The 14,026-nt window shown below is 35.3% G+C and overlaps 1 protein-coding gene and 1 long non-coding RNA gene across 2 annotated transcripts; both read left to right on the top strand.

Moving 5' to 3' along the window:
* The first annotated feature begins 2,835 nt into the window (after positions 1–2,835).
* LOC125832888 (uncharacterized) lies at positions 2,836–3,459 on the top strand. The gene has a single exon (XM_049512073.1). The coding sequence runs from the start codon at positions 2,836–2,838 to the stop codon at positions 3,457–3,459; it is 624 nt and encodes a 207-aa protein (XP_049368030.1).
* A 1,660-nt stretch (positions 3,460–5,119) lies between these two features.
* Positions 5,120–6,419, top strand: LOC125832881 (uncharacterized). The gene is made up of 3 exons (XR_007443275.1): positions 5,120–5,373; positions 6,105–6,229; positions 6,328–6,419. It is a non-coding gene; the product is annotated as an uncharacterized LOC125832881 (long non-coding RNA).
* Positions 6,420–14,026: the final 7,607 nt, after the last annotated feature.

The raw sequence follows: 14,026 nt of genomic DNA, 5'->3' as shown, positions 1-14,026 counted from the left end.
TATATATATATGATACTGAAAATGAGATAAACAACATAATGAATTGTCTATTGCAAGGAGACATTGATCCCAAAATTGTCCATGGTTTATCTTAAATGTTGGACGAGCGTAATATATTGGTAAAAACATTTCGATTGGGATAGATATAAAGAGCATCATGAATGTGAATTTCACTTACGTCTCTTATCTAACAGGACAACAGATGGTCGGGAATATAATATACCCACAACTTCTGAAGTAGTTGGATTAATAGTGGGTGATCTTACGGAAGAAAATTTCCAGCGAGATATTATTGTAGAGCATAGGAAAAATGGACTTCAAAGAATTATTGATCTACACCCAAGTTTTATGTCTATGACATAGCCACTAATACACCCATATGGCGAAGATGGATATAGACTTGGAATAAATTTGGCAGATGTGATCAACAAGACTTACAAGCAATAAAAATTATCAATGAGAGACTTTTATTGCTTTAGAATACAACAAAGGCTTAACGAGGGTAAGACTCTCTTACTAGCTGGTAGACTATTACAACAATACATTGTTGACGGTTACATGGCAATCGAGGAAGAAAGATTTCGTTATATTCGGAATAATCAAACAAAACTCAGAGCTGCTCTTTACTCTGGCTTAATGGATGCCATTCTTCGTGGTGATTCAGATTGTTCACTAGTAGGAAAAACAATTATCCTGCCTTCATCTCACACTGGAGGACCTCGCTATCGGGTACAAAATTATCAAGATGCAATTGCAATTTGTAGGTGGGCTGGATATCCAGATTTGTTCCTCACTTTCACATGCAATCCAAAGTGACCTGAAATAAATGAAATGCTTCGCTTAATAGACCAATCTGGCGATGAAAACAGGGTGGACATCGTATGCAGAGTGTTCCAAATCAAGTTATTCCAACTGATGCAGGATCTGAAAAAGCAACAACCTTTTGGAAAAATAATCGCATGTAAGTTCAAACTTAAACATACTAACATAATGCATCAGTTATTAATTAAAGCGTTTACATTTTGGTAAGAACAAACAAATGTTTACTTTTTCGGCATCCTAACAAACACATTATACCATTAACTCTGTAGGTTTATAAACAATTAAGTTTCAAAAAAGAGGACTATCTCATACACATATACTACTCTTCTTGCTTCCCACATTAAAAAGTCCATCTATAGATCATATCAACACAATGATAACAGCTAAAATCCCTGATATGGACGTCGATCTTGATGGTTATAATGTTGTGAAGAACCACATGATGCATGGACCTTGTGGAGACCTCAATCCAGGATGCCATGTATTAAACAAGGAAAGTGCAGCAAGCGTTTCCCAAAGAAGTTCAACAATCAAACAACTTTTGATGCAAATGGGTTCCCAATTTATAGGAGAAGAAACACAGGTACAAAAGTCAATAAAAATAATGTATTTTTAGATAACAAATATGTCGTCCCTTATAACAGGAATTTGATTGTCAAATTTGATGCACATATAAATGTCGAGTTATGCAATTACTCAAGATCGGTGAAGTATCTATTTAAATATGTCAATAAGGGATCTGATAGAGCAACAATCGATTTAGAATGTTCAGATACTACCACAGAATGTGATGAGATCAAAAGATATCTAGATTGTAGATACATATCAACTACAGAAACTTGCTGGAAGATCTTTAAATTTGACATACATCGTAGAGAGCCAGCAGTTGAGCGTGTGCCATTCCATTTACAGGGAGAAAACACCATAGTATTCCAAGAAGAAAGGTGTCCTGAAAGCATACTAAACACACCTGATATAGTAAAAACAAAATTCATGGAATGGTTTGAGGCAAACAAAGAATATGAGGATGCACGAGACCTAACATATTCAGATACGCGTTGGGTCTGGGATGCAACAGGTAAAATATGGACTAGAAGAAAAAAGGGGAAGTTAATTGGTAGAATTTACTTCGCGCATCCTGCAAGTGGAAAACGATTTTACATGAGAATGCTACTTAATTTTGTGAAAGGAAGCACTTCCTTTGAAAGCATAAGAACAATTAATGGAGTCCGGTATGATACTTATAAGGAGGCATGTTACGCATTGGGATTATTGGAGAATGATAAAGAATGGAATGACTGCTTGGCTGAAGCTGCATATTGGGCATCAGGAAATAAGCTGAGAAATCTGTTTGTGACAATACTAATTCATTGCCAAGTGTCTGATTCATCCAAACTTTGGAGGAGCAACTATGAAATTTTATTAGAAGATATAACATCATTACAACGAAAGAGATTTCAATTGGAAGATTTACAGTTAACTGAAAAACAACTTGAATCATATATGTTATTTGAGATAGAAACCATACTTATGAAGATGGGAAAAAGTTTGAAAGACATACATGGAATTCCACTTCCAGATTCTACTTTGGTGAATGACATAGGGAATCGTCTAATCAATGAGGAACTAGAATATGACAAAGATTGCTTAAAGAAAGTACATGACAAATCATTCGCCCTCTTAAATGATTGCCAAGAGATAGCTTATGAAGCAATAATAACATCAGTTGTAAATGAACAAGGCCGCTTATTTTTTATAAATGGACATGGTGGTACCGGAAAGACATTTTTATGGAATACAATAATTTCCAAGTTGAGATCAGAATAAAAAATAGTTCTTCCAGTTGCTACTTCCGGAATAGCGGCTTTGTTATTATCAAATGGTAGGACAGCACATTCACGATTTCATATTCCTTTGGACAATAGTGAAGAATCAACTTGTGAAATAAGACAAGGAAGTCAGTTAGTCGAACCACTTCTGAAAACATCTTTAATTATTTGGGATGAAGCACCAATGGCAAATAAATTTTGTTTTGAAGCCTTAGATATGACCTTGCGAGATATCCTCCGAGTGAAATATGAAAACATCTTAGATAAACCATTTGGAGGCCTTACAATCGTATTTGGTGGTAATTTTCGTCAAATACTACCAGTGATTCCAAAAGGAACACGAGCTGATACTCTAGATGCATCACTCAAATCCTCATATTTGTGGCCATTCTTTACAGTTTATGAGCTAAAACAAAATATGCGACTTTGTTGTGGAAGAGTATCTGATTCTGAGGCCGCTGAAATTACTACTTTCGATAAATGGTTGTTACAAATTGGTGATGGATCCTTTTATAGTGATGTTGACAATGACCTTATTAAAGTGCCTACTGATATATGTGTAATGCCATCCAATGATCCAATCGGGTCAATCATCGAGGCAGTTTACCCATCCCTCTTGCAGAAGTACAATGACCCAACATATTTGCAAGAAAGAGCAATACTTACTCCTAAAGATGAAATGGTCCATGAATTGAATGATACAATTATGCAAATGATTCCAGGAGAAGGAAGAACATATTTTAGCTCAGACAATGTGTGTAAAGCAAGTATCAACACTAATGATGAAGATCTGTTGTACCCAACATAATTTTTAAACAGATTAAGATTTCCGAAAATTCCTAATCATGTCGTACACTTAAAAGTAGGCACTCCAGTTCTGCTTCTCAGGAGTCTAAATCAAAGTGAAGGACTATGCAATGGAACAAGATTGATTGTCACACATCTTGGTAACTGGTCTATTAGCGCAAATATCATCTCCGAAAAGAACATTGGCTCGAAAGCAACAATACCAAGAATTATTATGTCTCCTAATGATTCAAAGTGGCCATTCAAGTTTAACAGACGACAAGTTCCTGTAGCACCGTGTTTCACTATGACAATTAATAAAAGTCAAGGGCAGTCTCTCAACCATGTTGGATTGTATCTTCCTAAAAAAGTATCCATTCATGGCCAATTATATGTAGCACTATCCTGAGTAACAACAAGACAAGGATTAACTATACTAAATGTTGACGACGACATGAAAGATCCTATGTTCATTAAAAATATTGTTTACACAGAAGTATTTCAAAATATATGCCCTCAAGCTGAAATAGAAACAAGGTATTTCTTTAGTTCATTCCATAATATTATTTTACTGTACAAATTCATAACTGTTCAACTAACAGTGCTCTGTTTTGGGACAAATAAGTATACACTTGAAGACTGATGACGTAGATGAAGTATCAGGAACTAACACAATACTATATAACTAAAGGAATTTTAGATAAGAACCAATTAATATTATTTCATTACCATTTATATCGTACTTATTTGGTTTGTATCATTTATCTACATTGGACTCACAGTTGTAGGACCTGCAGAATTGATATGTTGAAAAAACTATCAACAACGGAATCAATAAACTCATTAATGTGTACTACTTTCTAACCTCATATGACTTATGTTACTATGGAATGGTTCTGAAGCTGGATTGATTCCTAATTTTTCCACCATATAATAGGTAAATAATTAAATCACATAAAAATTACCCCACAATATAATTGATTAGCTCCAGCCCACATGTCACCTATTAAATACAGATAATATTAAATTACAGTAAAGCCCAGCCCATGTACACAAATTTAATGATCGAATTGAATATACAGGACTATAATGACCCAGGTCAGCCATTTTTTTTAACATCCATACGTTCTCAATTACTATTGAGTTTCTCCCTCCCAAGAATCGTTTTTTTTATATCTACTGTCGAGCTTCTTCCTCCCAAGAACTTATGAGGCACGTTTCCATAAAATCCATTGCTTCATCTTCCTTATTTGTAACTGTAATGTCTTTAATTGTGTATTAATCTTGTGATAATTGCTCTGCTAATTACTCTGCTGATTTATTCTCCCCTTTTATAACCCTTATTCTTGTAATATATATAGATGGTTAGTGAATCATTCTCATATTCAAATTTGCATTGTCTCTATTCCTTCTAATTGAGTTTTTACAATGACTACTTCTTTTCTTTCAAACTTGGTTAATGGTTGAGATGATTTTACAATAAGAGTAAGACTTTGTAGAATGTGGGATGCCATTAATCCCAAGAAAAATGGTGAGCTGATCAGTATGGCTATGATTTTTATTGATGAAAAGGTACGTATTCCATTGATTCATTCTCCCAATTACATATTATTTTTGGAAGTCTGAATTCTCAAATTACTTACTAATTTATTCTTCTATCAGGGTAATTTGATACATGGTATAATTAGGAAAACTCAGGTTAACAGGTTCAAAGACATGTTGAGTGAAGGTTCTGTATTTATCATCAAGAACTTCAAAGTTGTTGAAAGCATTAGGGGATATAGACCTATTCAAAACTCATTGAAAATCATTTTCTTTGCCTCAACTGCAATCAAGACTTTGTCTGAAGATATTGTTGAAATTTCAATAAACGGTTTTGAATTTATTAATCCAGATGTGATTGACTCAAGGGTGAACAACAACACTGTCTTATCAGGTCTATATTTATATTTAAATTCTTACCAATTACATTTTTAGTTATATGTAGCTACATAATTTATTACTAAGATAAACTCATTATATTCTGTTTGATGACATTCACGAACTTGATATAGGTTTGCTCTTTCTGTCCTATATGACAACTCCCTTCTAATGTATATTATCTATTCTTGATATATCAGTAATTTCCTAAACATACTTAATAAAATTGATAATTTTGAAAAAGGATGAACTTCATCATTCAAAAACATTATATTCAAGAGAAACACTATCAATATAAAACAGAATGAAAAGAAAGAATAAGCTAAACTAGCTATTGAAATTTACCGGTGCCTATCACATTATAAATTGATGCTCTAACCTCAGAGTGATGTGTAAATGTTTAATAATACCCTAAACTCTTTGAATACGAGTCTTACATACGATTCTTCATCTTCAATAATCATAGATGTGGTTGGTTGGTAGTTTATTTATGTGTAAATGGAAAATAATTGCCTAAACTATTGGAATACAACACTTACATCCGAATCTTCTTCTTCAATATTTGTAGATGTGGTTGGTTGTTTATATGGAATTGGTGATATCGAGAGTGTTGGTTCAAAATGGAAGAAGAGGGATACCCACATTCTTACAGATTAGTAAGTCACTCATCTCATTTTAAGTTGCTTTACTTTGTTATCTCCTAACAATACAATTATTTGATTACTGATTTATGTTTTGTCTGCATAGTTCGGCTAAAGCAAAAATTACCTTATGGGAAGAACTTGGGGAGAAGTTTTCTCCTTATTTGTATAACAATGATGCTGGCCCATATATAGTGATAGTGACTTCTACAGCGGTGAAAGAATTTCGTGGTAATTGTTTCTGATTTAGTTGTAGATACTAGGAATTTACCTGCTAACAGTTCGAATAAATGCCATACTTTTATTTTTAACGCATACATTGATAATAGGTGAGGTTAGCTTCTCCACCACCTATGCAAGCAAAATATATGTAAATCTTGATATAGATTACATAAGATCTTTGGCTCCAAAATTTTCCACCATGTCCACAGAACTTCAAGTTATCGAAAGCTCTAATGTTAACAGTCTTCCTATTGAGGAAGAGATGTTTTTGAACCGTATGGACATTAAGGAGTTGTTGGAGGCTGAATGGAGTTCTGAACTACAGGTTCTTTTCTTATTATGCTTATCGGATTTTTGGTTTCCCATTTAAACAGGATCGTTACGCTATTTCATGATATTTATTTAAAACTGTAGGAATACATTGTTACCGTGAAGAGAAAGATAAAAGAAATAGATAACTATTTTGGTTGGTACTACATTTCATGTAATGTGTGTTCGAAGAAGATTGAACCAATAAATAGTATCTATCGATGCAACAATTGCAATAAAAATTGCAAGGTTCCTTGGGTCAGGTAAGGATTTGTTAAGGACTGTGAACTAGGTTTTTATATGTTGTGAATCCATATAACTTATTATCTAAACATAGGTACAAGATACACCTAAAAGTGACAGATAGGACTGGAGACACTACTTTTACCATATTTAGTGTTGTGGCTGAGAAACTCATTGATACATCAACTCACAAGTTGTTCAACAAGCTTATCACGACTAACAATGATGTGCCTGTCCAAGTCCAAAGCCTTTACGAGAAAGAATTTATTTTTAAACTGAGATTAAATCATTATAATTTGAAAGAAGGGCTTGAGAATTTTACAATATCAAAGCTTTGAATTCCAGATGATAATTTGGAAGTACAATACAAACTAAGGAAAGAAGAAAAGGTATTGCAATATAGACTATGAGTTTTTAATTTACAAATTACGCTTACTTAGTAATTTATTTTGCCTATTGTTCTTCTTCTAGGGGAAGAACTTATCCAACAATGAAACCACCCCAAAAGATCAGGGAACCAACAGATTGACCAAAGAGATAATTACATTTAATGTTTTAATATGCAACTTCAAATCAATTTAAAAATCAACATGGTTAATAAATATGTTGATAAATTTACTTTTTGCAGAACAATCAGGTATCTATTGATGTGTTGTTGACTGACTTGGAAGATCATGAGGATGAACTACATGTCATTAATGGTGCTAAGAGTAGGAAACGAAGAAACCTAATCATAGATGATGAGGAATTAAGAGTTGCAGACACAAATAAGGTCAAGAAGTAAAGGGATTCGTGTTTGGTCATAAATGACGAGGAATAAGTGTTCAACACAAAAATAAGTTGCAGAAGTAGAGGGATTAGTGTTGCTTCTGATTCTTTTCTGTTGTTTGAGCTAAGTTTAGTTGTTTCGTCCTTTTATAATTTTTAGTTTAGTATAATAACTACCTGCCTTTGAGCTTAGTTAAGTTGTTTCGTCCTTTTACCATTTCAAGTTTAGTTTAATAAGTAACGCATGTTGTTCGTAGTGATGATATTCATACTTGTATGGTTTTATCCAAACTTAGACAACTTCTATTATTAATCTATTTGGTTTTTTGCATACGATGCCTTTGTCAACAAAATCGGATCTGCTTCTTCTTCTCTTATGCACCCCTATATCAGTCCCCACATTGTTCAATTCATTCCTTTGGTGCTTGCTATCTAGCCGTACGTATAGAGTTGTGCTCTTTCCACATAGTATATGCCCCATTATATTCTTCAATCTATCCCATTTCCTTTATCGAGTACTCCTTCAATGGAATCCAAGCAGTGGCTTTCATGCACTTGAAGCTCATTTTTTATGCTTAAAGGCAGCCTAAAAGTAGCGACAAATGATATTAGTGAATAGCTAAATTTTCGTTGGTCCTCTGGGTCTTTGTCAGTAGTTGTACACCTGAAAAACATAACAATGTTCTTTTATGGAAAATCAAATGGTATAGACAACTATTTTTCACTCTATTTTATCTTTAACCATGGAGAAGCTTTCCCAAGTTGGAATTTTAGGGAATACTGATAAAGAGCATCCACTTATGACTCAAAAATTTGATCACTGATTTATCTTTGAATTCATTCTTCGATGTAATCTTGATTTCTGGAATGTTATAACCTTATCCAGCTTGCTGACGGAATCATATTGGAGAAAACACCATCTCCATTGGGTGTTCTCCTGATTATATTTGACTCATTACTCGCTTATGATACATAGTGTCGTGTAAATAATTTTCACTGCAAGATCACATACTTATTTTAGTAATCTTGTTGAAACTAATTATAGATTTCAAGTCTTGCAAACTCAGTTCGTATGTTTGCTAACCTGGATGAGCCAGTTGGCCGCATTTTAAAGAGGACTGAGGTAAGAATTTTGGTTCCCGGCCATTACCACCTGACTTTAAACATTATCTCTTTGACTTGAAAAACGACGAGGTGAATAAACTAGATATCAATATTTGTACAAAAATATTACTTTTATTAAGATTAGGAACAAAGATCAGTTTGCAGAGGAATATTTTGAAATAGCTTCATATGAAATAACTTTCTGAAGCCTTGGACAATGTGGTGGATCAGACAACATAGTGGATAGCCTAATACATGTGTCAGAGAATGGGTGTTTTTACATTGGTTTTGATTGATACATGTAGCCTTTCATGTATAATCTCACTTGTACTAATTTGTGTTTCCTTCATTTCTTAAAATATTTCATCTGCAACTAGACATGAAATTTATTCAATGTGACATCAATAACTTAAAATGGAGAGGTATCTTTTTCACCACACTTTTCATCCCCGAAAAAAAAACCCTCTCTCTCGACTCATTAATATTCCACTATGTGTAGGTCAGATTGTTGAAACAGTGGTTATGAATCCATCTTTTGGAACACAAAGGAAAGATGCTGACATGTTTCTTCCACCAAATAATGCTCATGTAGGTAGCTGGATTTACAGGTGGAAGAAATATGCCAACCATGATGCAGAGTAAACATGTTATAAATTGGACAATCCACATGGTTATCCACCGATAGCAACAATGGTATCGACTCAAGTTAACTTCCTACCGTTGGAGTTTTAACATTTTATCTATAAAAAAAAATTAAATCTCAAGATTTATGTAACGTCATAGCATGTCCTAATATGTGCAGATTACTTTCTATACCCATACTAAGCAATTTTAGTCCACCTTTCCCTTTATTTATATAACAAATCAACAACACAAGCAACTGCGCACCTCATACTTTCCCCTCTTGCAGATACTCTCAAGCTCTCTCACAATACTTAAACCAAATAGAAAATTCAAACTTTATGCCTATTCTTTCTAAATGTGACTGGCACTTATCTTTACATACAAATTTGGCACTTTCAAAAATAATCACATTGATTAAAAGAATTAAATCAACATCACAACCAATGAAAAAAGTTGGACACTTATTATTTAATTTTAAAATATTTATCCTGATCTACATGATCAATGTTGAAACGACCCCAAAAATGCCCGAAAATGTGCTTCGGAAACACCTAAAATTGTAATTTCCATATATCTCAAAATCCGTGCATCATTTCGGAAATTCGACTTCATATTCTTATTCAGGGGGTCAAATTGAGTGGGAAATGAGTCTAACCCGAATTTTAGAACAACCGTATCAAAATTCGAAAATCGCAAAAAATGCGATTTTGAGGGTCAACTTTAAAGGGGCATATCTCTCAGCACACAAGGAACTGGAAGGAGCTCAAACTATCACAATTAAAGCTTTGTGAGTTAGCTTTCCAACGCAATTTGTTTCGCCTCATTCCGAGTTAGGATGAAGGAGTTATAACCATTTTCGTAAAACCTCGCCGGCAGAAAAGTGCCATTTCCAGTAAGCCGAAACACTGTTCACCCGCCCCATTAATTTTTCTAAGTGTTGGACAATTTTTTTTCCAAAAGGGCATATGATATTCCCTATATATCATTAGTTCATTCCAAGTCTCTAAAACATTTCTCAAACATCCAAAAACTCTCTCTAAACCCTCTCCAAAATTCCACCAAGATCATCAACCAAATTCAAGGATCCCAAGCTTTAATTCCGGACTCAAGATTCAATCTCAAGCATCAATTCTCCATTCCAATCTTCATCAAGGATTCTCCAAAGTTGAGGTATGTGGGTTTGATTGTGGAAACCTTCCTTTCCACAAGTCCAACCATTTATCCTCTATTTTACTTCAAGTTTATGGGTCCTTATGATCATTTATGAACTCTTGAATTATGGAATTATTACTACACATCCTATTATGGTCTATTTTTGTATATTATCATGAAATGGAATGATTATATGATGTTTATGGTTTTCATGCCTCCATGATCAAATTATGAAGGTTGTTATATATGTATATATATATGTATGTTGTTGGTGGGCTGTTTTATATGGATTTTGAAATTGGTTGGACTTAGTACTCTTGAAACACATGATTTTATTTACATGAACAAGTAGCCCACCATATGTTTGATAAAATGCCATTTATAGAATTCTTATGAAATGGAAGGTCCAATGTACGTCCTATGAGTCGGATGATTATATAAGTATTGAAATGATGATGAAATGGATACATGTATATGATTTTCTCTATATAGTGTGTGAGTCGACCAAGCCTAGCTCGGGGGGTTGTAGGCCCGGGTAACCGTATCAAGGGGTTGGTACCTTGGTTGCCTAGTACGGGGGGTAGTAGGCCCGTATAACCGTATCGAGGGGTTTGTACCTTGGTTGCCTAGTACGGGGGGTAGTAGGCCCGTATAACCATATCGAGGGGTTGGTACCTTGGTCCCTAGCTCGGGGGGTGGTAGGCCCGGGTAACCACATTGAGGGGTTTGTACCTCTTTCGCCTCTCCAAGGGGGTGGTAGGCCTTGGAAATACTATATTGATGGTCACTCACCACACATGTACTACGTCCCACTAAATATGATTTTTATGTAAGCGTCATTATATACATCATTTCATTTATGTGCTATCTATCGGGTATGATTATGCATTTTTCCTATGATGTCTATCTATTGTAGCATTGCATTGCATCCCACATACTTAGTACATTCAAACGTACTAACGCATACTCTATGCCTACATAATGTCACCATGTAGGGACCGGAGCACCGCTTGACCATCCTCCTCCGCGTGGCTAATACGATTTTCTATCAAGGTTATTGGTGAGTCCTCCATTCCGGGGACGTTGCTTATGATCTTTTGCTATGTATAAGACTTTTCCTTTTAGTTATATTTTGACTATGAGGGTGAGCCCAGTTGTTTGTCTTGGCCCCCGCTAAGTACTCATGTTTAGAGGTGGTGTTGGACAAGTTGTGTATTATGCTTGAGCTTGACTCATCTATGGTATTTATGTACCATTTCTTCTTTTTTTCTCTTGCTCCCTTAGTCCCGATTTCCCCCTTTGATTATGCTTATTGCTTATGGTCATTTTAATTGCTTCCGCGACCAAGGATGTGTAATGATACGCTATGAGGCTTGTTTGGGGTTCCTTCGGGTTCCCCATTCGCCGGTCACGTCTAGGCCCTAGGCTTGGGTCGTGACAAACTTGGTATCAGAGCACTAGGTTGATAGATCCTCGGAGTCCAACACACCGCGTTGATTAGAGTCCGATTCATGGTTGTGTTGTGCACCACAACTATGAGTAGGAGGCTATGAGACGTTTTAGGAAATGTTTCACTTCTTCATTCTCTAAGTCGTGCCATAGATCTATAAGCTCTCTCTCTTATTCCTTGTCTTATGGTGTTTAAAGTTGGACCAGTTGAAGGGTTCTTGCTAGAAGGAGCGAGTGGTTGTAATGCCAATTATGGCTATGTGACTTGTGAGCTTTGATGGAATAGATTATGAAGTTGTATTTTGTGTGATTAATGCTTCATAATTGTCTTTGTGTTGGTTAGAAGAACTTGTGTAGGCTTACTCCAAAGGGGGAGATAGTGTGCCTACCTAGCAAGGTAATTGTGAGGTTATGTTTAGTTGATGGTAGAACCCATATGGTCAAATTGTTGATTCCCAAAGGAGCCTATCCGAGAGTGGAGATGGGAAAAGAAATTATATGCCCTAGGTCGGGATTATGTTGTGTTTTGAAGTTGACTTTGAGGGTTGCATGTACCATCTAGTTAAGGTGAAGAATAAGAAGTATAAGTGTTGACCAACTTCAAAGGGTTAGTTGTTGTATTTTAAGATTGATCTTAAGTATGGTCACTTAAGTAGGGTGCTTAGATAATACCTAGGCATAGTTGGTTGGTAGACCCCACCAAAAGTGGTGATAAGGGTTGACATGGTCTAGAGTTGTCTTAATCCAACTTTAGTGAAAAAGAGAAAGGTTTCTTGGTCAAAATTCCTCTAAGTTCCTCTAAGGTTTAACCAAGAAAGGATGTCTACCCGTAAGTCTCAAAGAGTGAGTGGTAGTGGATCTTAAGGGTTCCGGTATGTGTTTTATGTTTTATTGAATTGCGGAAATTCCATGGGCCAAAGATAGAGGAAGATCCTCTAGAGTTTATAAAGGAGTTATCTAAGGTGATGAACCTTGTAGGAGTAATCTTAGTAATACTTGTCTTTCGTGACTTGATAAAGAGAATATCGCGAATTTTTTTTTTTTTTTTTTTTTTTTTTTTTTTTTTTTTTTTTTTGTGTCGTCCTTAATATTCATGGGTTTAGTTATGGCCATATGTGAGTGATTAGTATAACTCAACTTAGTCCTTATGAGTTTTATGATGTGTTGGATTTTGACGAATAGTGATTCTTAAGTGGTACCTAGAGATGTTGAGTGATTAAGCTCCTTTAAAAGAGGGTAGGAGTGAGATCCTCATTGGTTTGAGAATCATGTTGTGTAATGAGATAGTTTAGGCTTACCCCAATGCGGGATAATATGCTTAGATGGTAAGGTTATTGAGTGTCCTTGATGTTTATGAGATAGGTTTGCTTGAATTCTCACCTTATGTGGTTTAGTGAATTGGAGCAATCTAGACCCGAATTGGTAGATTCATATGAGATCTTGAGTGATAACCTAGTGACGGCCTTAGAAAAGGATGCTACTAGGGTTGACTTGGAAGAATTTTTGGGATGAAGGTACCGGTATGTGGTAATTTCATATGAGAGTAAGTGTTATGTTGATTTCCGGTACTACCTTATCTTGTATGATGCCTTATGAGGCTATGAGGCTTAGAGTTCTCCGGATGAGTTAATAGAACCTTTTTCGGATTTTACCCCGGTTAGTGGTTTAAAGTTAGAAAAAAAAGGGGTTTGTGAAGAATATCTCTTACCTTGTTCCCCTAGGAATACTCTTGTTGACTTAGTGAAACTTGGCATGTTAAGCCTTGATGTGACTCTTAGTATGGATGGGTTGCATACTTGGTGTGTTTTTATTGATGATAGGGCTCGGATGGTTAGAAGAATATGGGGCCCTTGAGTGTGTACTAGTTATCACCTTGTTGAGTAAGATGACATTTGGGTACAATTTCTTCCTATTATGGATTTGGTGTTTGATTGTGTCATATAAGGGTGGTATGGCTAGATGTTGAGGACCATAGACTTTTGCAAAAATGGCAAAATGTGAGTTTGGTTATGTCTTTAGGAGTGCTTGGAAAAAGTTTTCTTGAGGGTTGTAGTGAGGGCTTCCTCCTAAGGAGGGGATGGTGTGCTTAAAAAGCATGATTTGTTGAAATCCCAACATCCTCATCTCTTTCTTCCATTCCTATTCTAGCTTGAGACC

This window comes from Solanum verrucosum, unplaced genomic scaffold (assembly GCF_900185275.1).
Source record: "Solanum verrucosum unplaced genomic scaffold, falcon-dt-bn FXZP01000039.1, whole genome shotgun sequence".
NCBI lineage: Eukaryota > Viridiplantae > Streptophyta > Magnoliopsida > Solanales > Solanaceae > Solanum > Solanum verrucosum.
Note: the sequence above shows the minus strand (reverse complement) of the source record. Positions and strands in the feature narration are given on the sequence as shown.